General features: G+C 36.1%; 2 protein-coding genes across 4 annotated transcripts; one reads left to right on the forward strand and one right to left on the reverse strand.

Annotated features, from left to right (window-relative positions):
* Window positions 1-570: 570 nt before the first annotated feature.
* On the reverse strand, window positions 571-14,063 carry LOC139148294 (enoyl-CoA delta isomerase 2-like). Of its 3 annotated transcripts, none has more exons than XM_070719653.1 (10): window positions 13,941-14,063; window positions 12,701-12,848; window positions 11,991-12,089; window positions 11,187-11,363; window positions 10,899-10,971; window positions 10,196-10,298; window positions 4,848-4,968; window positions 4,246-4,335; window positions 3,752-3,895; window positions 571-3,230 (listed from the first exon to the last, which is right to left on the reverse strand). In XM_070719653.1, exons 1-10 carry the CDS (start codon window positions 14,048-14,050, stop codon window positions 3,075-3,077), a joined length of 1,221 nt encoding a protein of 406 aa, XP_070575754.1. In that variant the 5' UTR covers window positions 14,051-14,063; the 3' UTR covers window positions 571-3,074. The 3 variants fall into 3 exon arrangements, with proteins under 3 accessions (XP_070575754.1, XP_070575756.1, XP_070575757.1); XM_070719655.1 differs by having other exon boundaries at window positions 13,707-14,012; XM_070719656.1 differs by having other exon boundaries at window positions 13,836-13,994.
* On the forward strand, window positions 13,974-26,574 carry LOC139148293 (chromodomain Y-like protein 2). The gene is made up of 8 exons (XM_070719652.1): window positions 13,974-14,109; window positions 18,420-19,053; window positions 19,358-19,649; window positions 20,128-20,254; window positions 20,933-21,105; window positions 21,850-22,060; window positions 22,748-22,891; window positions 24,241-26,574. Exons 1-8 carry the CDS (start codon window positions 14,065-14,067, stop codon window positions 24,403-24,405), a joined length of 1,791 nt encoding a protein of 596 aa, XP_070575753.1. The 5' UTR covers window positions 13,974-14,064; the 3' UTR covers window positions 24,406-26,574.
* The last annotated feature ends 696 nt before the right edge of the window (window positions 26,575-27,270 follow it).

The following is a 27,270-nucleotide window of genomic DNA, read 5'->3' on the forward strand; positions in this document are numbered from 1 at the left end:
GTGTAATCAAAATAACCACAGAGATAACATTGAATAACGTATATACCATTTATGACCATTTCCAAGTTAAAACACTCCTACATAAACCACCTTCACCAAGAGTTGACTTAATTCCAGTCAGTTTTCCAGACCTCAGCACATCACTTCATTGGCACATAACAATCATGGTAGAGTGCACCACTAGTTTTTAGTGGTGGGGAATGAAGGACCTGGCAGCGAGGAGCTTTGCTCCCCACCATCTCTATCCCTTCCACTGGTGGCGCATTTTGCCTTGAATATGACATATACATCAGCAAAGCTACTTAACTAAATACCTGTCCTACTTACATATGTCTATTTGCATATTTCATTCAATCAGCCTTCAAGGTTCTGTCATTTTACAGCCTGATGAATCATGATATGAATTAAAACCACTGCCTATCAAATCACCACAGCATAAAAAAAGAACTTTCCATCAGAAAGAATATTTTTCAAAGAACACAAAGGCATTTCTAGACTTGTACGGTATATTCAAAAATTCCCAAATATTATTATGTAAAACTAAATAAAAATTAAGACACTGACTCAAAATAATTTGTGTACATCTTTATTTTTTAAACTAGAGACATTTTGAAAAATACAATTGCATTGATAGAGATGAAGTCCTTGTAAACGGGAAGGAAAATGCACATTCTGTCACAGTTATTTAAGCAATCATACAAATATATGAAACCAAGTTGTCCAGTAAATGTTTGTTTTAGCTTGTGTATTAGTCTGAAGGTTTGTGACAAGCAATATATAGACTAACAAAGAAATACATCATTTCCCATGGACAGTCAATTTTAGTTTGTTTATTCACAAAGCAAAACTTTCATTTACTGTTACACAAATAATCATCAGCATTGGTATTCTTGCTTGATACTTCCCCTTCACAGTGGATACTGAAGCCTTTGAAATCTTAGCATACATATCGTAGATGCATTGAAGTTTTACTGCGATTTCACTTCTCAGCATCTTTTCTGATTGATAAATGTGAGTGAACATGTTCAAGACAACAGACTTCATTGTTTTGAAGGAAATAAGTGAATGTATACTCCAGTACACATGTCTGCTGAAACATCAAAATAGTGAAATTAAACTACGTTGAAAAGTATGGTAAAGAATCTAGCATGGTATGAACATTTTGCATTTGATTTTGAAATTTGACTGGTAATGAAGAACTAACTTGTGTTAGAAAGAACTCAAACTGTGATCTGTCCAACTATTAAATAATTTCCCTGTCAAAGCAAATCATGTGTCATGTGTTCCACAGTGCCATGTGTCCAAATGGCATCAAGTTTAGGAACTCTTCCTTGTAAAAATTTACTATTTCTGTGCAAATTTCAAAAATAATTGCATGATGTAATTTTGAACAAGAGTTTTGGCTTGTGAGAACCTGGGCCCCACAGCAAGACTATCAGCTATAGAAACTAATCCTCCTAGATTTGCACACACATAAACATATTCACACATGAACACATTTCTGTCACATTCAATTAAAAAATATTTTAACAATATCAACTCATTGAGACCCTGTTTTGTTGTGAAGTTCATCATTGATATCATTGCACGGACAAAGTATATTTCTTGAGAAATAGGACCTTGATTATCTGTTGTGAAACATCGACCGACCATTGAATAAAAATTGGATCTAAAAATCAAATCAACAGCTTTTGGACCAACTTGCACTTCCCATGTATCATTTCTACAAAAGCAATATCTCTGTGAGAAGGCAAGCTAAATATAAAACTAAAATTTCTTTGTATCATTGATGTTTGTAAAAATGTTTATTTGCAGATCAGAAGGCTATTAAACCAACATTTTTCAAAATAACGAAAACTCCAAAAATAACTGTGACAGAAATGTCTACATATTAATGGGTATGAAAGCCAGGGTTTTTTGTCAATAAAAAATTGTCTTATCCTGAATTCTGAACAATGTCAAAAAAGTGTAATTTTCAAAGACCAAAGAGTCTGACATCATACCAGTCTAAACAGACCCTTCAAATATCAGTTTGAATCAAATAAATGCTTAAGCACCAACAGGAAGTAAAGTCATCCCTGTATGATTTGTTTTATTCATGTCATAAAAACTCTTATTCACATCATTATCTATATTTACATAGATTGCCAACTTTCAGCTTAATAAGGCCAATTGTCTTTTCACAGACTTTCTTCTTCTTCTTTGAAATGTATTGACACGTAGTTTATGGATGACATTTGCATAAATTTGCATTTTCAGGAAACTTTCAATTTTAAATATTGGTCAAATATTAAATTGATGCCCTTCAGATTTTCCAGGTGTCAAAATTCATAAAAGAATTGTGAAGTAGAGTCCAGCTGCCTTTCAATAGATGTTTCAATAAGTTTGTTATTTCATTAATCCTTAATCCTGCCAAGTCTAATTAAATTGTGCTGACTTGCACTGAATACGAATATGGTACAATATTGTACATGAGATATGCAAAATTGGTGAAAATTGGTCATGGCCGGCTCAATACTGTTTTTCCTAACTTGGAAGGAAGGCCAGTGATCAGCCTGACGGGGAAAGCTTTGTAAAGAATGAATAAACCAAGCAATAAACCTGAGATTAAATATCAATACCAAAAGTTTACATAAACATTTTGAAATTTTACTAAATTTTTACATGCCAAGATTTACCCCTTTATAGACAGTACTCATGCACCAGAACTTCCTACATAGTTATCAATGGAATTTGTCATGGTTCTGAAACACCATCTGGTCCTTGTCACCTTGGATCAAAGTAATGATACTTTATTCACATTTCCCAGTCAACTGCCCATGAAACCAAACAACACATTTGCAACTGAATCTTTTGAATTCAATGAACAATAAAACATTCCTATGGTAAGAAAGTATGTCTGTCATGACAATAGAAACTAATTTCTTGCTTTGTATAAGTCTATTCCCATAACTTTGGAGATGAAAGTTTGTACCCTGTAGTGATCATCCCTTGATTTCTTTTTCATTGGCAACTATGTTTGTTACGTGTATGATACCTTAAACAGCAGCTGGTACCAGTCAGTGTGAGTTCTTTTAAAGTTTGCTTCTTTTGGCAAAGAAATCCATAACAGCCTGAACACACTCATCAGATGTCCATCTTTCTACTAGCAACTCACACTCTGCCTTATTGACTTTGTGCAGGACTTCCTTATCAATACCACGAACCAGTTCTTTGGTCAGTTTCAAAGACTGCAAGTTAAAATGTAAAAGAAAGAGAAAAACGTATGAAATCCATGTTGTCCCCAGTTGTTGATATATTTTGATATCTATGGTAGGTAATCCTGCCACAAAATCAAAGTTTGTGTTGGGAGACAATGAACAAACATTTTTCATTGGAGGTAACACTTTGACTCAGTACTACATAGCAGAGGTGCCTATTTTCTAGAAGAGATAACGGTGTATGGTATCAGGTTAGAGAACTTTAGGTTGCAAGATGCTGTGAGCTGTGAGGATAGTGTATCTACATTATTGCACATGTAATGGATACACTGGTAAGCAGAAAAAACAGAGCCATGAGAGACAAATAGGTTGGATGGTGTGGAGATTACAGTCATGTCTATGAAATATCAGGCAGATATTTGGACAGACACTCAGATTGATCAAAATTTAGAAATCCAAAGGATTTCCTCAAGTAGGGATTGTTAAGATTCATAAGTAGCAACAAAGTAGGCATTTGGAGCAGTGAATCAAGCAGACTGATGCATACTCACATTCTTTGGCAGTCCAGCATACTCCTTGAGTTTCTTTTGAATTTCTGTCTGAAATTGACTATCTGGGAACACCTCAGCCACCAGTCCTCTCTCACAGGCTTGTGCAGCAGTTATAGGCTTACCGAATAACAATAATTCATTTGCCTATGGATTTGAGAACAATAAATATCAATACAAGACTAAAGACACTGATTGGAATAATATCTGTACCGTCACAGATTAACTTTATGTCACAGTTGGTCCATCAACAAGAGGATATGCCACAAGGTGGACTTGCTGATGGCCTTATTACATTTTCAAAAAGATATGTGCTGATTAATATCACATGAGTTCACATCAAAGTTCATCGGTTAAAACTATACAGGCTATCTTTTCTTCTGTTTTGCCATTTATATTCTGCACCAAATGTCCATTTCAAGATTTTCCAACGTGCACCTAGTCTGATTTTCTGCTAATTTCTGCTATTGATAGAAGGCATTTGATGCCATACAAACCTTTCCTTGTCCCATGATTCTTGGAAACAGAATGGATGAACAGCCTTCTGGACTTTGTCCCAATTCAGTGAATGGTGTGTGGAATCTTGCCTGTAAAATGCAACAATGTGCTCAAATTAATAATCAGTTTTACTTCAGAAAATATTCAGCATTCAAATTTTTTCAAGATCATTCATAAACAATATATAATTGAAAACAATGAAATAATCTGATAATCTGTACACTGCAATAATTTGGGGCTTGAAAAAGTTACCCATCTAGGATTTGAACCAACATCCTCCCCCTTATTCAGTTTGGATGCTCTACCAAGCTAATGGATTAGTTCATGATAGTTAGACTTGCGCCATCCTGTTGGACTTTTTCTTTTCCATGAGAGACCTGAGATTTTACACTGGTTTATTCTCATTCTGAGTTTTGCAAATGGTGCAAATAAATTTTAGCCTGTTCATCAACAGACATTGGTGTGATTCCAGTTGCCATTATGTATTCCGGCAGAATAGTGTTGAGAAAGTTTAAAAGTTTTGTACTTGGACCATGAGTGCAAAAGACTTGTACTGAGACAACAATATAACCTTATCTATAGAGGGCGCTCTTTTACTTACCTTGTCACTGCAGTACACCACATCACACAATGCCAACGTACTGACTGATACACCTAATGCTGGACCATTTACAGCAGCGATCAGAGGCTTTGGAAAGTCGATAAAACTGGCCACAAATCGCCTTAGGAATAAAGAGATAATGTTGTCAATAGTAAATGGGGCAAACTTGACTTGAAGGAAGTGATATGCTCTCTCAGCTAAAGAGGTTCAACACTGAAAAAATGAAGATTCTGTGTGCAGTGCAAAAACAAAACTGACCAAAACAAAACAGATAAGCAGCATTCAACATTCTGAAATAACACCACAGATGAGAATTTTAATGAAGCCGAAATCCCAAACCTATTGGCTTCTTTATTTTGGAAGCATACTGACCACAACATACTGTTCTGTAAACTAGTAAGTACATTAGATTTTGAGCATATCTGGTTTGACTGTATGAGAAATAAATTCTCATGAGGTAAATGCTAAAATATGATTGTAAATGCTGAGGATACTATTTGATTTGATGAAGTATTACTTCATTATTTCAGTATTTGTAACATTTGAAACAAGTAAAACACACAGACACTTTGCCAGCCCACTCAGCTATTTCTTCATTCACACTGCAGGGCTCGAAATTAACTTTTTACACTGGTAGTCCACTTGGGCTACCATTTTCTGAAGTTGGTAGCCCAGTGACAATGGCTGGTAGTCCATGAATATTTTAGTTCAGGGATACTTTACTCGTCCGAGTATAAGCCCCGGTTCAGCGACACAAAATAGCTGTAAAACTAGGGGCTTCAACTCGAGAAACCCCATGTTATGTGTCACGAACGCTTAATTTATGCTAATTTATGTACATTTAAACACTTTCTATCACTTTCAAAATCGGCTTACACATCCAAAGAAATTTCAACTTGAGTAAAGAAAAATAGTGACAATGTCACTGGTCGCTCCCATATAGTTATCAAAACAAGCTAAAATCAAGCTAAAAGATTTTTTTATCACAAATAGAAACAATTCCCCCAATAAATAAAATTATGCAAATTTCACCAGAATTTGATCAAATCTTACTGACGTCACCCATAAAAACCTCTACACTAAGTTTCAACTCAATCGGACGTGTGGTTTCAGAGTTTAAAAAAATTTTTGATCAAAATGAAAAAAATAGCCAAAAAATGCAAATATGCAAATTTCACCACGATTTGCCCATATTTGAGAAAGGTCACTCCTATGCACTTCCATACCAAGTTTCAAATCAATCAGACTTGTGGTTTCAGAGAAGAAGATTTTTGACCAAAAATGGGAGAAAATTACAAAAAATTCATGAAAAATAGCAAGTCCAAGATACTGACCCAAGATGTGCACAATCATTTCAGGTCAGCCCAAAGTACTTACATGCTAATTTTTCATCTAATCTGCTCAGTGGCTATTGAGATTTGCAATAAAATGTAAACTTGTAAACATATATACATATGGCTATGGGAGCTAACAAACGACCCAATGGTCGACAGAGCTCTGCTGTGTTATGAAGAGAGCAACGTTTTGTGACATATGTATTGATGAAGAAGGTTGAGATCTTTGATAGCTCATTTCAGGATGGCCTGACCTAAAATGGCAAAATTAGCTGCAAAAATACAAAATTGATGATTTCATCATAATTATGTATAAAAATGTATACCAAATATCAAAGCTATCACATGAGGAACTTTTGAGAAACAAATATTTTGACCAAAAACGGCAAAAACTGACCCAAAAATACAAAAATTGAAGATTTCATCAAATTTCACTATATCACACTAAGAGAACCCCCAGGAACCTGTATACCAAATATCAAAGGCATCAGACAAGTAATTTTTGAGAAACACATTTTTTGACCAAAAATGGCAAAAATCGCACCAAAAATACAAAATTGCAGATTTCATCATATATTCTGTATATCATATTTAGTTTATCTGTAGGAACCTGTATACCAAATATCAAAGCTGTCAGACGAGCTGTTTTGATGAAATAAATTTTTGACCAAAAATGACAAAAAAATTCCTTAAAAATACAGATTTGCTTATTTCATCACAATTTGAACAAATCCAAGTTGGGCTATCCCTAGGGACCTGTATACCAAATATCAAAGCTGTCAGACGAGCGGTTTTGATGAAATAAATTTTTGACCAAAATGACAAAAAAATTCCTTAAAAATACAGATTGGCTTATTTCATTACAATTTGAACAAATCCAAGTTGGGCTATCCCTAGGGACCTGTATACCAAATATCAAAGCTGTCAGACGAGCGGTTTTGATGAAATAAATTTTTGACCAAAAATGACAAAAAAATTCCTTAAAAATACAGATTTGCTTATTTCATCACAATTTGAACAAATCCAAGTTGGGCTATCCCTAGGGACCTGTATACCAAATATCAAAGCTGTCAGACAAGCGGTTTTGATGAAATAAATTTTTGACCAAAAATGACAAAAAAATTCCTTAAAAATACAGATTTGCATATTTCATCACAATTTGAACAAATCCAAGTTGGGTTATCCCTAGGGACCTGTATACCAAATATCAAAGCTGTCTGACCAGCGGTTATGAAGAAGGAGATTTTTTACCAAAAACGCCTTTTTGGCACTAATTTGCATATTTTGGCAATGACAACTTCATTTGAACAAAATCTCATCTACAGCCCATCATCCATGTACACACCAAATATCAAGATGAAATGTGCAGCGGTTTTGGAGTTTTTGATGTTGACGGACATACAGACATACAGACATACAGACATACAGACATACAGACATTTTCCTAGCCTATAAGAATAGCTTCCATTGCCATATATACATATGGCTATGGGAGCTAAAAAATAAAAAAATATTCTCATGATCTTTATGAACTGGCATGCCTTGTTACACCCGAGCCTCTCTATACAGAACGTAATACATTGATACTGATCGACAACCATAGATGAAATACAGCGAAACTCAGCCAAGCTTAACTCATACAGTGTTTTACATTACTACAGGGCTTGACAATTCCTATCGCCCGACGCCCGGGACAATGAAATTTACTTTCGGGCAAGTCAAAATAAAATCTGGTCGCCCGCCGGACAAGTTGTTTATACAACTTCTGGCGCAATCAACGCGAACCTATTTGCGTTGTTGTTCACACAAAATAAATGTCAATCACTGACTTTTTTAGATACAATTGTGACGTTCTCCTGCGATTCATTTGCCGACTCACACAATGTTGCAAGTTTTCGATGATCGACATGAAATTGTTTCATCGTCCAATTAAAAAGTTGCTTAAAATTTGGCGTAAACAGCATTTCTTTGTTGTATGCTGACTGCTCCGCCCCAACAAATTAGGTAAAAAATTGCAAAACCCAATGCCATAGTAGGCAATCGACCGTGCAGTACTTCAAAATCATTTATGCGGCCTCGCGAGGTAGACGGACATTGTTGGCAGATAGTTTGTGGAGTGATCGCTGTAAATATGAGTATTTTACAGTAATATTTCCACTAATGCAAACAAGGCATTGTGCATTTTCGCGAGCCAGAGCATAATTTCCGCTCCACAGACCTACCCAAAAACCCAGCAAAGTTGTTGTCGTAAAGAGGCACGTAGTTTTGACGATGGGCATTGTGTAACTCTGAGAAACGACATTGTGATGATTTACGACGGCGCCACGAGGGCCAGCGTGAGTGGGATCGTCTGAGAATCGACGACTCGATGTGATGATCGATGTTTCTGACAAAAGATCTAAACATAAGCGTTATGATGAGAAAAACGCCGTAGATGTTATCTCCCGAAATTGAATTTGGAAAGCACAGTGGCCTTGGTTGAAATATGACGGTTCCAAATGTTCAGTACGTCGTGTCTCAAATACCCCACCATTGCCAAAGCATGGAGGTAGGAAGAGACTACCTCCATGACCAAACCAAGCAAAATGCTTTTCTTGACAGATACGACATGTTTCGCGTTGAATCGATAAGGTCTCACGAGTTTAGTCAACCGCATTTGGACTGTTTGGCACATCGCAGATGAGATCGTGACGGGGACAATGATTGTGGAAATTTTGTGGGTCCCGCTGAGCCCGATAGTACGGTTTCACTTGCCAACAATCCGATCGCATGCACTCGCAATGCGTGAACCGAATGACGACGACCAGCGATAGAAACTGACCAATCTTTTTACGACGGCATTTATGCTTGCCAAACACGGGAAGCCGATGTATGATATGTACCTTCAAATTCAATGTTAGCCCTGCGTACAGGTCTGTGTGTTCCCGGCGTCATACGGCCTCTTGTGGTGGAGGCCGTATGACGCCGGAAACACACAGACCGTACGCAGGCCTACTTCAATGTAAACTTTTTAAAAAAATCGGCGTAACATCGGCGAAAATTACCAAGATAAGAAAGCCCTGAAAGCCGCTACGGAATTCGTCGCAAGTATTTTGTCTTGATTATTACAAATGGAGGACAAGTAAAATTTTTGAGAGGACAAGTGAAATTGAAAATCCACTTGTCCGACGGACAAGTGAACTGGAAAAAAATTGTCAAGCCCTGTACTATTTCAAATCAAACTGATTACACAATCTCTTGATAGAGAAGTGACAGTTTTGTGAAATTTCAGCATCAAAACCCCAAAACTTGACACAAGTACGTCTTGCTGCCGACCAACAGCATAGTGTGAACTGGCATGCAAAGACTACAAACGGAAAAGCAACTCAACATTCTAGTATCAAACGCTCGGCATCTTGTGAAAACAACAACATAACAATGACAATTTTAACAGTCTCCAGAAAAAACTCTCACAGATGAAATGATAATTGCTTCAAACAAATGAAAGTGCATGTTGACTGCATTTAGCTCGTCCCAAAGTGAAGGACATCGCACGCCAAGTATTTCATGTCCCAGGCTTTGGTAGTCCGTGTGGGCTACCATTTCATGGACTATGGTAGTCCCAGGGAAAAGTTGGTAGTCTGTGGACGCGGGACTACCGCTAATTTTGAGCCCTGCACTGCAACATCATCTATACAATAGGGCTACCAGCAGCTCTCATATAAGGTTGTCTGCAATTGGTCATTTTCATGACATTCCATTGTTCGACCAAATCTGTGAGTTTGTTTAACCAGTGTGTAAATCCTGTCACCTATGGCGTTATATCATGTGAGTTTCAGGTCGGACCTTTAACCTTAGCAGCACATCAGAAGACGCTGTGTCATTGCTCACATGATTTACACACTATTTGTACAAATTCACAAATATGTCTGACAAAGAAATATACTGAAATTGACCAATCTCATACAAGTTTGCAAGACCAAAGCGACATCACCTCATGAGCTTTGATGTAAATGATTAAAATTCATATCTTACTCTAGAACCTCTCCTCCATGGACAGCCAGTTCCTTCATCTTATCCATCGGTATATTCATAAAATTAGATAGATCATTACCTGAACAGTAGTAATCACCAGCACCTGAAAATAAGATATTTACAGGAATCACTCAGTAGATGGAGATGTTCATCGAGACATGGAAGACACACAGCCACAGATAGATAGCAATTGCCTCAATACTTTGGAGATGTAGGTGTACCCATGCAGATGGATATATAACAGTATCATTTATACTGGGATATGCACAATAATGGAATTGAGAAGGATGTCACTGATAGGGCTTCCTGCAGTTCTTTTTTTTCATTGTTACACCAATGTGTGAATTTGTTTACAAGGTACACAAATCCTACAGTCAACAGTACTAGAGCAGTAGTATTACTGTTTTATTACAGTGACACCACGGCCAAAGCCCTCCCACCTCAATTGGCTCACTTGTCACCTCAATGAAAATTTTTCAAGTACAAGTTTTAATGAGCCGCAGCTTAGCTGTCACTGATATGGGAGCAGCACATATTCATCTGCACAGTGCAAGTCAGTGTATAACCTTTCAACAATGGCAAGATACACACCTGGAAGTACAGCAGTGTTGTGCAAGTCTTTCCTACTTTATGAATACACTGATACTTTTGTGGAAGACAAGATGACTGTGATTTCTGTCTCATGGAAAAAGAATTAAATTACCTGTGATGACTGCTACCACCACATTTGGATCTTTACCAGCTGCTGTCAGTGCATCAGCAATCTCATCATACATCTGAAATAAAGTCGACATCAAAAGTAGTCACTCACTAGATACAGAAATTCTACGAAGTGAAATGTGTTGGTAATATCTGAAGTGTCTGGTAAGAGCTGAACATTTTTGAAAGAAAGCTTTGTCTGAAGTCATTGAGTGTAAACATCATATGTAACACACACAGTATTTGAAGTAGTAAGCATACAGGTACAGGTTTCTGCATAGCTATGGCTTACCTCTAATGTGATTGCATTTTTCCTTTGTGGTCTGTTCAGCAGTATGGTACATAGTCTACCTTCAACTGTGTACTTGATGTTTTTATAATCTCCATCAGCTGCTGTTTCAACAGTTTCAGATGCTTCAGCACCAAGCAGTTCATTTACAATATCAACGTACTGTTTCTTAGCATCGTCCTGGGACAAACAAAAAAGCAAAATTCCTAAACTCAAATTGAACTTTGAATGTATGCAAATTATAGATATTACAAACAAATGAGCACATCCAATTTTACAAATCTACTTCAATTCTATTATGTATTGATCTGATATGGATACATAATATACCACTACTGAAGGTTACCATTGTATACATATGAAGTGTTTCTTATGTGATAGGTCTGTGTTGCCAAGGAGATCTGGTTGAAATCATTACAGTAATTGTATTTCAACAGTGATTTTTCTTACCATTACCATTGCATGAAATTGGATATTCAATGTTCTTCCTTGGACATTCATTTCTATGTTGAAACTTTTTGTCTTGGATATACATTTTGCTAATAGGGCTATGAATTCAAAGTTTATGTTTAGGTAAATCTTAACTTAGGGAAAAAAGTAGAATAGGTCACAATGAAGTTGAATTTCCAACATACAGTATAGAAACTCTCCCTCTTCGAAGCTAGGATGGTGACATAATAATATGTTAAAATTTTAACACAAAAGTTATTCAAAATAGTCTACCTTCATTTCAGTCAGTATATCAATTCGAAGATTTTGCCACGAATGTTTCAACATACTAGTAGCTGTAGCTCCATGAAAGCTTACCTGGCTCAAAGCACCCAGACCATTCCATGCATTCCATTTGGCCTTGCCAACAAAATCAAAGGCAGATGGCTTTGCTGCATTGCACTTTCCAACTGTGGCCTTTAAGGAAGGGATCGAAATGTTATACCATTGAATACACATATACTATTAACATTAAACACGTTCATACAATCTCCACCTATGAGCCGTAGAAAACTGTGATTATGTAATTTTTTCATTGCAAAGGTCGTCAAGTCTAGGTCATCATATTGATTTCTTACATTACGAGTAGTTTGCATTAGTTTATGCCGGTCATGTGAAAATGGAATTTGTTTTACTTTGTTGTTGTTTTATGGTACACACTATTTATGGTGCAGTGAGCAAACTTGCTGTTAATATATATCAGAAAATGACCTTCCAGCATATTTTGGTGATCATATCTCACAATACTGGCACATTTCTTACAAATGTTCTATACAATCATTTCTACTGAGCCACTTGAAATGACCTACAATTTAGGTCACATAATGTCCATAAATATAAACCTCATTACAATGGGATTTCTGCCAACAAAGTAATCTTTAACCCATCTACAACAGTACTTTGATCCTGTTGTTTCGCATATGTACATGAACATAATTAAAAAAAAACAGTGATATACTGGTTCTGATTCTTTGTGACATAAAGTGTTAAAGTGTATTTTTGGGAAGCAGGCAAAATTATTTTGTTACCTGTTTGAATAATGCATACATTTTCAGTTTCACCTCATTGCCTGGGTCATCTTTCAAAGTATTGAGCTTCTCTTTGGCACTTTGGAAGTCTGCATCGATAGACCCCATCCTCCTTGAACTTGTCACGACTGGCCTGATCACCTGCACTCTACACCATAAAGAAATGTAGTAAAGTAGTTGTAATGTACAAGAATTTCAAAGCATTGAGTGAGACAATGCTACATTCCACTAAAATCACACAAGGTTAACAAATAATGGTAAATGATTTGGGAACCCTGATAACATTTTGGCTGTCCCCTAATCTGAATGCATTGATATACCAAGGGGAACACTGATAACTTGATTGGCAATTCTGTTAACATTTACCAACTTACACTGTATCATGCTACAAAAAAACAGACTGCACAGACTTTGAAGAACTGAAAGAATATTACTTTATGAGTTCATGAAAAGATTGCGACAGCATAACTTCTACAATTGTAAAAAACAAACAAATTTCAAAGCTGGATATTCGAGATAAAAACGCTAGAAGCAATGTGATAAGAACCAGATGTTTCAGGTGCACCACTTGTCACTCTGTACTTTATTCTGAAAAATCCACTTTGTTTTGCTCTATCTTTTATCCCTAGTGCAGTTTTCAACTTTGTGTGTGATTTTGTTTACATTTTTAATAAAATTGTGACGTTTGTACAAATTGTCAATTATCCTGTATAGAAGAAATAATATAATGAGTGCATGTACATGTAAAGGACTCCAAAGAATAGAGTTCAGCTAACTGTGGTGTAATTGTATTGTGTGTAAGTCATATCATCGATTGGTCTCTATTACTTGTGACCAAAACTCAAGATGACGTTACAGCATGTACAATAAATATCACAGATAAAATCATCTACTTGTCCTCCCTGGTACAGTTTTGACGCTAGGTTTAGCTCAACACTTATAAGTTGTACTTAAATAAAGTATGTAACTAATTTTGCTATGACAAAGTCAAAGGAGGTAATCTCACCGCCATAGCGTGACCACAACTGACATTTGTTACCCATCCAAGAAGCTTGGCAGCCAATCCACACCATCACCAATCATGCCAATGGCAATGGGTAAAGGCTTCATTGGGCCATTGGCATTCCAAATTTACCTTTATAAAAGATCAACGAGTATGGTTGCGAAGCTGTCATGATTGCCTCCTGGCGGTGTTTGAAATGATACGCGAGTATTGGTCACGCTGTTCAATCATCCTTACCTCTGATTTCGTGCAAGATTTGAAAAGACTTGAGAAGTACACAGTCGTCTGAACGAAGCCATTGCGCTAGTTGTGCGCATGCGTCCTGTCGCCGGCTGTTCTTTGCGCATGCGTGAGCATATCAATGCCTGAGTCGGGGAAAATGGCGGCCTCTGCGGAAGTTTACGAAGTAAGAATTATCACGCATTTTTAGCTCTTAAAACTGTATGATTTCGCAAATTTTCAATTTACTTCCAATCCCATATATTTTGTTTCACAAGCTATACCATTCGATCGTCTTAGTATTCGGTAATATAAGCACCAGCATCGTCCATTTTCAATACTACTATCAGGCCGCGGCCGGGCACTTCGCTCGCAGACTCATCCAATCATTTACCCATTGGAACGAACACGTACGCATTCAGAATACACTACTGGTACTACGACACTACATGTAACGCCGCTGGGCTGTGTAAGCTGAAAATTCATATGAACCGGCTTTTAATAGATCGTCATATAATCATACTCATATTAACAAATACTTCTCGCGTGTTTTGCTTTGAATTTATTTTTTACCGTATTTATCGCATTGACTTCACATAAAATCCCCAAATTTACTGACCCTTGTTCGAGTCCTCAGACATTAAAAAAAAAATATTGACACCTTCTTTTACTTCAACAAGCGTGTGTGGAAGGTCTTTTTGGGGAAAAAAAATATTATATGCTATGGTATTGCTTTGCAAGTAATAAACGCCCAGTTTGAATTAACTTCCCCTACTGATCTTCTGTCACACTCTGATCAATTATGTTCCTTTCTTTCCAGCAATATGCCAGTATTTTGTAAATACGTATTTTTTCTCTCGAAAAGATTAATTGACCAAGGTTTCGTACCTTAAGTAAAAGAGTTTTACTGTTTCTTAGAATGAAATAAATAGCTGTCGACAATTAGTTTTTCTAAACTCACTGGGTACCGGTAAGGATTTATCGTCGTCACTTTCTAATAGTAATACCCCAGCAAGTTTCAGAGAAATGAATGAAAGTGGTGCACGGTTTGTGTAATTTCGCGGGAGGTTACGTGTATTGATCTGTTTGTAGTTTCGTCATGACAGTCATTGTACACAGGGGAATGGAGGTGAAACGTTTGAAACCACAAAGGTTGAGTACCCGGCAATCGCATTTTAATTTTATCAGTTAGTCGGCCTCCGTCACCCCTGATCCTATTTAGATCTCTGCACAATAACCAATTTCATACTGTAGTGTTATTATGACAATTTAAGTGTGGCGCTTGCAAATAGATGCCGTGGAATGTCATCAAGGCGTTTTGTAGTGGACAGTAAACCGCAGTGTGCACAAGGGAAGTGAAAATGAATTGGGATGAAAAGTAGCGCTGTTGAATGTATGTGAACTATTAGAGGGTTTGCCCTTCGCTAGCTGCAGTTACTTTATGTAAACATTCAGTTAAAATTTCCCATTCACCTGTGAATGCATATCCCTATGATCTAGCTTGGCTTCAAAAAACTTTTTACCTGTCATAAAATGTGCATTTGTCTCTCAGAAAAAAATCAGAGATTCAAAGGAAACTTTTGATGATGAATTACTACCTTTTGGTTTTGGTCACATGTGTGATTTCTTTAGAATGTGAGTCAGATGTCATTTTAGATTTGAATTATTACTCCCATTACTTTCAACACAGTTCTCGTTTGCTTTAATGGAGTTGTCAGGTACAATAAAATATGGTGCTATAAAATTAAAACAACAGCTGATTTTATGAATTGATAATATGGTATCTTAGCCGACATTACATGATATTGAAGCATAGTTCACACTGTTGCTTAGTAAGGGAAAACTCCATGTGTTTCATTCATTAAATATAAAGTAAAAAGTTCAAATTTCAAGCATTTCTTATTTAGAATTTTTTGAGGAAGGCAAAGTCATAAATATTGTACAATAATACATTAATCCAATCGATGGTCAGGTCATTATGACCATGTTTGTGCTAAGTAGCTTTTTTCTTTCTTCCTTACAGAGGTATAATTGCAGCTGTTTTAGTTTTGTTTGAACAGTGTTGTCTTTATGCCCGTATTTTCTTTAAATTTATCCACCGACTGCATGTGGGTCAGACCAAAGGTTTTTGTATAAAAGGGTCGCCTTTCCAGCATAACATTGTCAACTGACCTGGGTGCAAAATGTAGTTGCCCTTTCTCTTTGGCCAGAATTTCTGCAGCAATTGCATTCATAGTACTGTTGTCAAGCATGGATGAAGTTGCAAGGTTTCAAGCTATGCCAACTCAGAGCACACATTTGTGCTTTTCTAACCCGCTCCAGTTATGTTCAATGTTTTCTTTTCGTTGTTTCATGTCAATGAGGCATATTGTCAGGCCTTGCATTTCATAAGTCTTAGAGTTCTAGCACATCTGCAACCTTTGAATTGTCTGTGAAGCAAATCATGAAACAATCATTGTCATTGTCAAGTCAAGAATCTGCAGTGTCATTTCACTGAATGATGATTAACAGTGAGGAAATTAATAACCAGGTTATTCAGCGAGCAAACAAAAATAGGAATTCGCAAAATTTCATTTATTGAAAAAGTATATTGAGAGTGTGAAATCTTTAACTTATCAAACAAAGATTCTATCAATTAAATTAGTGTTTTTTGTATTTTTTGTAAGTTTACTACACCCTACCCATGATACAAACAGTTGAAACTGTTATCAGGCAGCTGGTATTTCTGTTATATTGCTTTAAGGTCAGTTTTAGTTATCATAATTTGAAGTTGTAAAGTGTGGGAAGAGTACATGTGTTTACCGTAGTAAAGTTGTATTTTAATTTGTCTATAGAATGATTGATTTTAACAATACCATAACTATAACAAAAGACAAACATTATCTTAAAAAGAACATTTGCATAAAGGTTACCTGTGACAATGTTGTTATTGTAATGACTCTATAACTAAAAAGGGAACTACAAATGAACTACAAACTTCCTTGATAGATAAGACCAAAGCTCAGTGGTTACGTCATGTACAAGTTGGTAGAATATTGAATTAGCCATTGAGTGATATCAAATGGCAATAATTGATACACTATGAAAGAGCTCAAAAAGTTTATGAAACAGAATGTTGATTAATTAAATATTTTCTTTTTGCATTTCTCGCACTTTGTTTCTGAAAACATGACAAATTCGGTTGCTAAGGCTCATACTGTTAAGTATGCCATGTCGCATTCCAGACAGCAAACATAGCTGTTTTGTGTTTTAAAATTTGTTTAACCTTTACACCCCATTCTGTGTTAAGTAGGTTCAAACTAACCATAGTTGAGAATAGCTTTAAATAAAATATACAATGGTGAAATATTAAAAACAGAAACAATGTCTTTTATAGGGCAGCAATGTCAGTCAGTTTCCCAAAATAGATTGCCACCCCTTTTGAAGTATGGCCCAGAATGGTACGTAGACCCTTGAGAAAAATGAGGGTCTATGGTTGGTCATATTCCCCACAAAAATTGGTAGATACTATTTATGTGGAATAGGATATGCTCATTTTCCCAGTACACTTACTATCATATTTCCATTAGATCATTTCCTGGGCATTTTGTTGTTACAGATTTGGCTGCACATATCTTTTCTTCATCACTTTTGACGGTTCTTTTCAAAATAACTTCAGTTGAAAAGTCAGGAGTTGGAACAAAAATTTATGATTTTTTTATGGTCATCCTTATGAGTGTTACCACACTGAAACTGTACACTGTTAGATTTGCAAAACAACTTGTTTGAACAACTCTTTGCAATGCAAACTTGTGCTTTTGTTTCTCCTGAATCCACCTCATAACTTTCAACAATCACTTAAACACATTGTCAAAGCTGATTCACTTGTGTTGTAAAGAATAAAGGATCATATGCACTCTGGACCAATCAGTACCTTCGGTCAAATTCTGAACAAAAGAAGGTCATGTTTTTCTGGTCATATAGCTTTTAATATAATCTTTGTTTGAAATGTGTATTTAGATATCAATATGTAGATAAACCCTGCAGATTCTACAACCTGAATGCAGTAACATTTTAACATGTATCAGTTCACAACTCTGTGTGCATTTTGTCATTTCTTCATCCAGGTCCTAGGATCTGATAGCAACTTGTTTTAAAAGTGGCAGTACTTTATTTATACTTTCATATTTGCTAGAATAATTCTATCCCAGAGTTTTCCAAATTTAGCCTAATTCTTGTTTGTCTTTTTAAAAAATATTTTACAGATATTGTTATCCATTCATAATTTCAAGTAGGTGGGACTGATATATTAATGAACACCACAACTCTCTCGATTTTGGTACATGTTTTAAAGTCAGAAGCATTTGAAATGGTGGAGGCGTAGCCATGTTAAAATGTGTTCCTTTGGCCTCCATACAACGTGTACTGATCTATCTATCCATCTAGAAAATTTGTATAGCGCTAATATCCAAAGTTAAACAATGCTCAATACTGATTTGTTGTTTACCTTTGTTACAGGTGGATACAATACTGGCTAAACGCAGAAACAGGAAAGGAAAAGTTGAGTACCTTGTCAGATGGAAAAACTATGGAAATGAAGACAATACATGGGAGCCTGTTCAGAATCTTAGAGAGTGCATGCAGTTTATTGTCGCCTACAATAAAAACAAGAAAAAGAACAGTACTAAAACTGCCCATTTCAAGAAAAGCAAAATCAACCAATTAGTTAGAAATAAGAAGAAAATTATCACCAAGCCCAACAAGAAAATTGCTTCAGTTAAACAAAAGGCAATAATTAAGAAAACAAGCAAGAGAAAACCTAGTGCAAATTCTGTATCTCAGCCCAAAGCCAAAAAACAAAGGACTGATTCCCCAGAATTAGAATCAGATTCGGAACATTCCAGTTTAGATTTTCCCTCAGATGATGATGATGATATCAGGTATCAGCTGGCAGATCACATCATCAAGTCCTTGTCGGATGGCGACTCTGTTGCAAGTGCCGTGAATAGCACTGCAGCCAAAACTAACAATGACAAAAAGACCGTAAACAAACCAAGAGTACATTCAACAGGGTCAAAAGCAAATGCATGTATGACTGCAGTAAATAGCAAGCCAACAAACGACAAAGTGAAAACTAGAACACAAAAGGAAGGTAAGAAATCCTACATTTGTATGTTTAGCAGTTGTTTTTCTGCTACATGTTCTGGAATCTACTCAGTCCTAAAAAATCTGTAGACAGCCTTTAATATACCATTGAGTGCTTGGATCCAATTTATTTTGAAGCAGAATGCCCATGTATATTGTTGAGTCAGTCTGTGAATTTGTCCCAAATGGTTCTCACCAAAAAAGTTGTCATGTACAAGAATCTATCATTCCAGCAAACTTTCCTTTATAGTTTAATTCTGCTTTCATAGACAACTAATCAGTTTTACAAACATTTGCTCCCTCCTGCCCAGACACTGCCTGTGATACTGCTAAACTGAATTCAAGTGCCAATAAACTCATTGACGACGCTGACAACCAATGCTGCTGCAAGATAAAGGGGCCATCCATATTAACCCCCTTGTCCAAACAAAAGGCAGAAAAGCCAGCTGAAGGTCTGCATGCACCCAGTAAACTGGTAAATCAGGCAACTTCACCAATTGTATCATATAAGACATTATTAGGGTCCACGCCTAGGAAACATCTACCTGAGAGAGCAGTGAAGAGGGCCCTCTCAGAAATGAATGATGAAGAACCAGGAGACAGGTATCAAAATACTAGGAATCGTTTTTTTTAAATATTTCTAACAATTTGGATAGAATTCTCCCTGTGATTTTTAATACTCTATTTTCCATGAATGTGGACTTGAGCTCCTCTCTAAAAGCTGTCTGCCACTGCAAGCTGTGAAAGTCTTTCACCGCACTGTCTCTTTCCAGTAACATGAAGTTTCTGGTAAATCATCTTTATAGTGTGACAGAAATTACTGATTTCAAAACAACTCATGATTTTGTGCTCGTCAACATTGCTTTAGCAGAAACATTATCCATAACTAACAACATGGTTTAGGTAAGAAAAACAGGAAAATATTATCGTAAATCTTTCTTTGTGTTTCGAAACAGTGTAAGAATACACCTTTTCAGCTGAATTACATTCAATATTCAACCATTTGTGTCTCTTAATGTTCATTCATTCTGAATCAAAGAAGGAAAATACTCAATTCTTTGCACATCTTTTTTTCTTTTAGGAGACACAGTGTCCGACAAAGTGAGAGTGTCTTCAAGTACAAGGAAATAGTGGTCAAGAAAGCTCCTGGCTACACTCAGATCTGGCTCTTCACAAATACTTCAAGTAAAAATGCAATAAACCCACAGGTAAACTCATTTTATTTTGTTAGTGATGTTTGTTTGCTGTGTGAGGCTGTTGTAAGGATGTAGAATCATATTATTCAGGTGGAACATCCTCTGATGTTGGGCAGGATGAATGTTCCCATGTACAATTTTTGCCTTTGTATAATCTTTGTGATTACAATTACTGCTAAAAGCTTTTCATTGAGAAAATTATTGAAACATTATTCCCAATGTGTAGAACACAGCCTTTACTTAGTGTGCATATGTAGAGGTAAAGTTCTTATTTTTCTCAGTAATTTTGTAGCATTCAATGTTATTTATTATTTTAAACACACAGTTATTCCATATGTTACAAATAAGTTGCATACCTGTGTATTTATTATGAGTTCCATGTTCCTTTCTCCCATTGATTTGAATATCTTGTATGGTATATCATTTGTCCACAGTATTTGTTTGTTCTTGATGGAGAACCTTGACTGCATGGCTCACAGCTGGGATCATAGATTGATCAGTGCGGATGTGTCCAAAAGGCTGTTATCTGCACCATCTATGCTATGAGGCGCATTCACTGTCAGCAACAAAGACCTATAAATAATCATTGAAACTGCCCCATGGTATTAATAGTAGTATAATTTGAAGCAATCACTTTGGTTCAGTGAACGTTCCCGACTTCACATAAATATTTTTAATCCTTGCATTCAGGTGTGTAAAGAGTTAATCAATGCCTTGTACAACGCCACCTATGACGACAGTAAAGTGGTGATGCTGAGTGGATCAGGGAGTGTTTTCTGCTCAGGAGTAGATCTCAATTATCTGACGAGTAAAGCTGCCGATGGGAGACGAAAAACGGCCTTAGAAATGGCACAAGCATTGAGGTAAGAACCAACACCATCCACCATCCACCAGAACAGGAAACTTTATATACCAGTGCACAATGAAATTAGTGAATTATTATTTAAAAACTGTTTATTCTTCAAAAGTTATGAGGGATATCTTCAACTTTGTATCAACTAAACAGCAGCATCGTATAAAGAACTACATTTTCATCACAACTGAAATTCAAAACGTAAGCATGAAACTCTTGCATGTCATTAACACACCTTAGTTAAAATGTTAGATACATATAATTTTCCTAGCTGGAGTAAGTGAGTGTAAATGAGTGCCCCACAAAAATGTCATCATTCTGTGATATTTTTTTATATTACTTTATTTATACCAAATGATCAGCTGCATTCATTACGTCATCAGGTCATCTCATTAACAATACTGGATGTACAGGGATACCTCTCTTATGCGGAATATCATTGAATTGATGTATAACAACATATGCTGTCTGCTGTGTTAATCCCCTGATACTATCATCATATACATCTACCGTTTTTTCATTATAAGTCTTGTGTATTTTTCTGTTTCATGTTTTCTAAACAAGGAAGGTGCGATTTATGCAATGAACATTTTTTGAATTTTAACATATGTATAATTCTAGCAAGAAACAATTTTAAAAATGCAGACTTTTCCATGATCCAATGTTAACAATCCCTCCTGGTCTGTGATCATTGTTAATAATTCCTCCTGCTTCATATCACTTGACATGAATCATCTTCTTATCTATCACCCAGGGACTTAGTCGATGCTGTGATAAAATTTCCCAAATTACTTGTAGCAGCAGTGAATGGACCAGCGGTGGGTCTGGGCGTGGCCCTGTTGCCACTGTGTGACATCGTCTATGCCAGTGACAAAGCCTGTTTCCACACGCCTTATGCCAGACTAGCACAAACACCAGAAGGCGGTGCCTCATATACATTCCCTCTAATCATGGGCCCTGCCATGGTAAGATGTCAGTTTGTTTCAATAACTCTGATGCTAAAACTCCACCTACAATAATTGTCAATTGAGATTTTACTCATTAATTAATATTGCTTCACATATTGAGTTCTGAGAAATGTCAATTATGCCTCTCCATTTAGCATACAGAAATATTTAATGCTCATCCCAAAGAGAAGAGCATAGACGTGTTGTATTTGCTTACTTCCATACATAATCACTTACTTACTGACTCACTTGTATACTACTACTCAGTGCACTTACATACTTGTATTACTACCCATGTACAGCGTTTTCTCCAGAGTGTACAATTGCGCAAATCCGCACCTATTTAATATAAATTCTCTTTAAAATAAACTCAAACATGTGACATGTCACCATCTACAATGAAATCTTGCCTGATATATTTTCACCCACAGAATAACGGAATATTTATAGTGGCATTCGACACTATGATTAGTGTCTATGATATAACATCACGTTGTTGATTAAACCCTTTCTCTACCTAGCTAGCTTCATATCTGCAAAAGCTGATGGACTACCATGTAAACTCTGCTTCCAGATTATAGTAGACACACTTTAATTTTATATTGAGCCACACATTGCCAATACTTTGAAAAATCTTAATTTGCATGACTTCCCCAATGCACTTACTCAATTATTTACTGAATTTCTTCACTTTTTTGACTGTAGGCCAATGAGATGTTACTTGCTGGTAGGAAATTGACAGCCCTTGAAGCATGCCAAAAAGGTTTGGTATCTCAGGTGTTCTGGCCTACTAGCTTTATGCAGGAAGTTATACCGCGACTCCAAAACATGGCAGCAACCTCAGGAAAGGTAAAGAAAATATGTAACACATTGTACATGTAGTTAGATGATGGAAAAAAAAATCACAGCCAGTGCTAATTTTTTTTTTTCATGTGATCATTTCGCTTATCAAAAATCAATCATGTGTTAAGTAGCAAGATGTGATGTAACGTGAGATGTTTCAAATATTGATGTTTGTTTCGAGAAAAAATATAATGCATGTGACTTGAACCTGTTGTGGTGGAACAAGACCACTAATTCGTTTCCCATGAAGACAGTGCAGAGCATAAAGTTTTGATACCTACATTGATATGTGTTTGGTTTGAACTTTGATTTGAGGTATTTTTGTATGTAAAAATAACTGCCTGCTTGAATCAAAATGCAGACTGTTGTGAATGATGGCTTTAGCATTCTGTGGTATTATGTGGAGTTATAGGGCCCATGGAAATTATAGCAATGAACCTGAATTTTGGCTAAGACACCACTGAGGGTGCTATTTTCATCACTATTTCAAAATTTGCGTGGATTTGCCAACATGAAGAATTCTTCAGTCGTCAAGCTGACATTGACCTAACACCTGTCAAGAGGAGTCTTGCCGCTGAATGTTTTAAAATAGGAAAATTGAGCACAATGCTACTGTGGTGGCCCATGGGAAATTAATTATGGGTCTTGTGCCTTGTGGTTTGACAGTCCTATGGTTCATTACAGGGCTCAAACTTAACGGTTGCCCGCTTGCCTGGCGCAAGTAAAACCTGACATTGGGCAAGTAAAAATAAATTGCACTTTCCCATTTGGGCAAGTGACAAACTTTGATCAAATTTAAATGTTCAGAAATATCTAAAGAAAGTTTGTAGAACAATGCTGGTGCTTATGTGTTTCAAGTCACTGACGCGGCAAGCAGGTAACTGGTTACTCATTAGGCAAGCAAAATTTCTGGATACTTGCCCGTAAAAAGTTAAGTTCAAGCCCTGCATTAGTACTTTCAACTATAACATGCCTCGAACATAACTCACTGCATATTTCTGAGTGTGTACTGGTCACAAAACTTTCTATGTACTCTTGAGTGTTCACCAGTATGTGGACTGTCTTGCACACTTTGTCCTGTTCAGTGTAGTTCACTGTTAGCCATTTTGATGTCAACAGTAAAAAGGCACTTTAGACGCATACTGGTACATTCTATGTTGACAAGCTGAAAAGTGGGTACTTTAAACATGCTTTTGGGAGTAGAATAAGACATTGGCATTTACATACTACAAAACCAAGTTAGTGAAAATAATACTCATAGAAGTTGCAGCTGCTGTCCCTTGAAGTGGATCACATCCAAGCCTGTTATATATTTATCTGTTGTCTAAAATAAGCCATTGTGTCATCTCTTGCAGGGTTTACAGATCTCAAAAGCTTTAATAAGAAGCCATTTTAAGAGCAAAGTAGAATACACAAATGAAAGTGAATGCATTGCACTTCAAGAGAGATGGGGTTCCGCAGAGGGCTACAGGGCAATCCAGAAGTTTGTTGAAGAAGAAAAAGATGACCTCTGTGTCTGACAACTTGTGCAATGTACAAGATCAAATAGTTATAAACAGGACTACTATCCTCCTTCAAATATTTCCCAGGACACGTGTTGCTGTGGTTCCTAACATGTAGATATGTAATGTGTATCAGAAGTCAGCTGTCATGATTATAGGCAAATAAAACATGCAAGTTCAATTCGTACCAAAGTACACAGTGGCAATGGGACTGTTATTTGTAGAAACAGAGCAGTAACAATGAAAAAACCAGCAACTACTGACCGTCCCTCAGAAGATTTAAGAATTTTTACTCATCATCACTCTAAAGTGACTTTCCAAAAGTGTAAGTTTTAAAAAAAGCAATTATTCATGAGAATCAGTGCCATTAACTTATCGGCAGCTGTGTTATTTTTTTTCAAAATAGAGTTTTGAGAGTGATTTAATAGTTTTTACACAACAATCCCATCAAGAGAATTAACACAAAACTAACAAATATGAGATCTTTGACCTTTTAAGGTTATTTCTTGAATACTTTTGTGTTTATACAGACTATATTTAGCTACTCCAGTGCACCTAGGGCTGCAACGTGGACTTATGGAATTTGGAAGTGTTTTGGATTTAGTAATCTGTAGTATTGTGATGCTGTGAGTTGTTCATCAGTGTGCAGTTAGCAATTACCAACCGAAGAGTGTTCCATGCTGTACCTCAAGAATTCAGATCCAGTTTCTTTTTGTAACTTGCAGTGAAAAGACTTGCTTTGCTTGTGACGATTATTGTATTAGGGATTGGAAAGTACAATAGAGTATCATTGAAAATATTTGATGAAAGAACAAAAAAGATTTGTACCCTTGTGGCTGCAGCCTAGTTTCCTTGTCCTGTAAACATCTCTTCCTATGCCTTGGTGAGCATTGGGAATTGTAGCTTCTGTGATTCTGCCCAGACGTATTCCTTTTGTAGCACTTTCATCTTATCACTTGGACCAATAAGCTTCTCAGAACTCAAATCCTGATACCAAGCAATAGAATTGCATAGACTAGTTCAGCTAACAGTAAATTTTATTTCATAAGATAGAGCTGAATATCAGAACCACAACATCTCATCGTTACTGTATCAAAGATCTTAGCATGTTTGTGAAATATTTTTCTCTGTCAAAAAGACACAACATGGTAATATTTCATAGCATGTCACATTAGCAAAGAGGTAACTCAAACAAATTCAATGTTTTGTTTTTTTTGAAAGTCTGTTCATCTGACAGTGTTTGAATAAAAGCATTGAGTAGTTTGGAGGAATACTGTACAATTGTTGCACCAACCAATATTTTGATTTTGTATGACACAGATGAACTGATGCATTTCATTGTTGTATTAAACTTAAAGCTCAACATAAAAATACTCAGTGTTGACCATGTTGGAAGAGCCACAAAGTTGATTTACTAGATTTCACATCATTGACCATTATGCTGCAACCTTGCCATTGTTTATCAAGTATCCGGAAATTCACACTGTCCAACTGAATAAATCATATCAACTGTGTGGACATGGTGTCTTATTATTCATCATCAGTGAATTTTTCATCTTGAATCAAAGATAACATTTTATTCCAGTATCTCTTTCCACAGACAAATTATTCCTTACGATTTTATCAGCAAAATATTGGCGTTTTTGAAGTGTTATTTGTTTGCTGCAGAAATGGTTGTTGTTAGCTTTTGAAGAAGTTTGTCAGGTTGTCAAGTGATCTTTATAAACAATTTTACACTATTTCACACCATGTCCGTGTGCTAGACCTAACACAAAACGTATTTTCTCTAATATTTTTCCTGTTCAATTCAGATTGACATACTGGAGTAAGTTTTACAAGAGTTTTTACTGTATATATATAAACCAATGTACTGTTGTTTTAATGTAAATTCACTGAGAAATTTTCCATGTAGTTTTGTACAAGGATAGATCAAGTAATTGAAAATAGCACGACAAATTTACAAAGTGCTTCAGAAATTTTAGTGTACATGTTTAAACCTGAATTAAAGTCATTTCCTCTATTGTATTCTTTTTCCCATCAATTGTTGTACAACTTCATTGTCGGCCAAGTCAGTTTGGTGTACATGTAATTTATATCATATTTATTTTTGAGTGAAATCATATTTCTGCTGCACCAAACATTTCAATGTTACTGCCTGTTATTAAAGTTCAATCTGCTATCTGATAATTCTTTAAGGGTTAGTGTCATTTGTTATTTCCTTTAGCTTGATATATTTCAAAAATTACAAAATCATTACGGTTTCTTACATAATCCTTACATGTAAATAGTTTACTATCTCCCATTTGCTTTATGTATGTGAGAGCTATTGGGATCAGTCAGTGTATACCAGTATGTATGTGTGTCCACACCACAAACACTTTGAGAATCTCTCCACAGTAAAAACATGTGGCAAATGCCAACAGTAAAAACTAACAGAAAGTGCTTTCCAAATGTCAAATGTCATTGTTTCTGGAAACATTCTCTGACAAAATACACCTAAATGCTCAAATTCTCATCAAGGAGATTTTCCAAGGATTTTCTCATCCATCTAAAAAATACCTTGACACTGAACTCATGCATATGCATAGGATTGGCATTGGGAAAACTTTTAATCCCATTACCTTTGGGAAATTTCCCTTACTGTTACCTTTTAGACACTCTCAACACTTCCCTAAAATATTCTAAACATCTATAAAAACTGCACAGTCACTTTTTCTCAGGACAGGAAATAGCCAAGATCCGCGTTGAAGGAAAAGACAAAGTAGCTAACTTTGTAGGAAATGTTTGCAATGACAAAAATTTTGACTTTGCATAATTAACATTTATTGTCCAAACATTTGACAGGTGAGAATGAGTGCACATGTATATGCTCCAATATGTGTA

This window comes from Ptychodera flava, chromosome 13 (assembly GCF_041260155.1).
Source record: "Ptychodera flava strain L36383 chromosome 13, AS_Pfla_20210202, whole genome shotgun sequence".
Lineage (NCBI taxonomy): Eukaryota > Metazoa > Hemichordata > Enteropneusta > Ptychoderidae > Ptychodera > Ptychodera flava.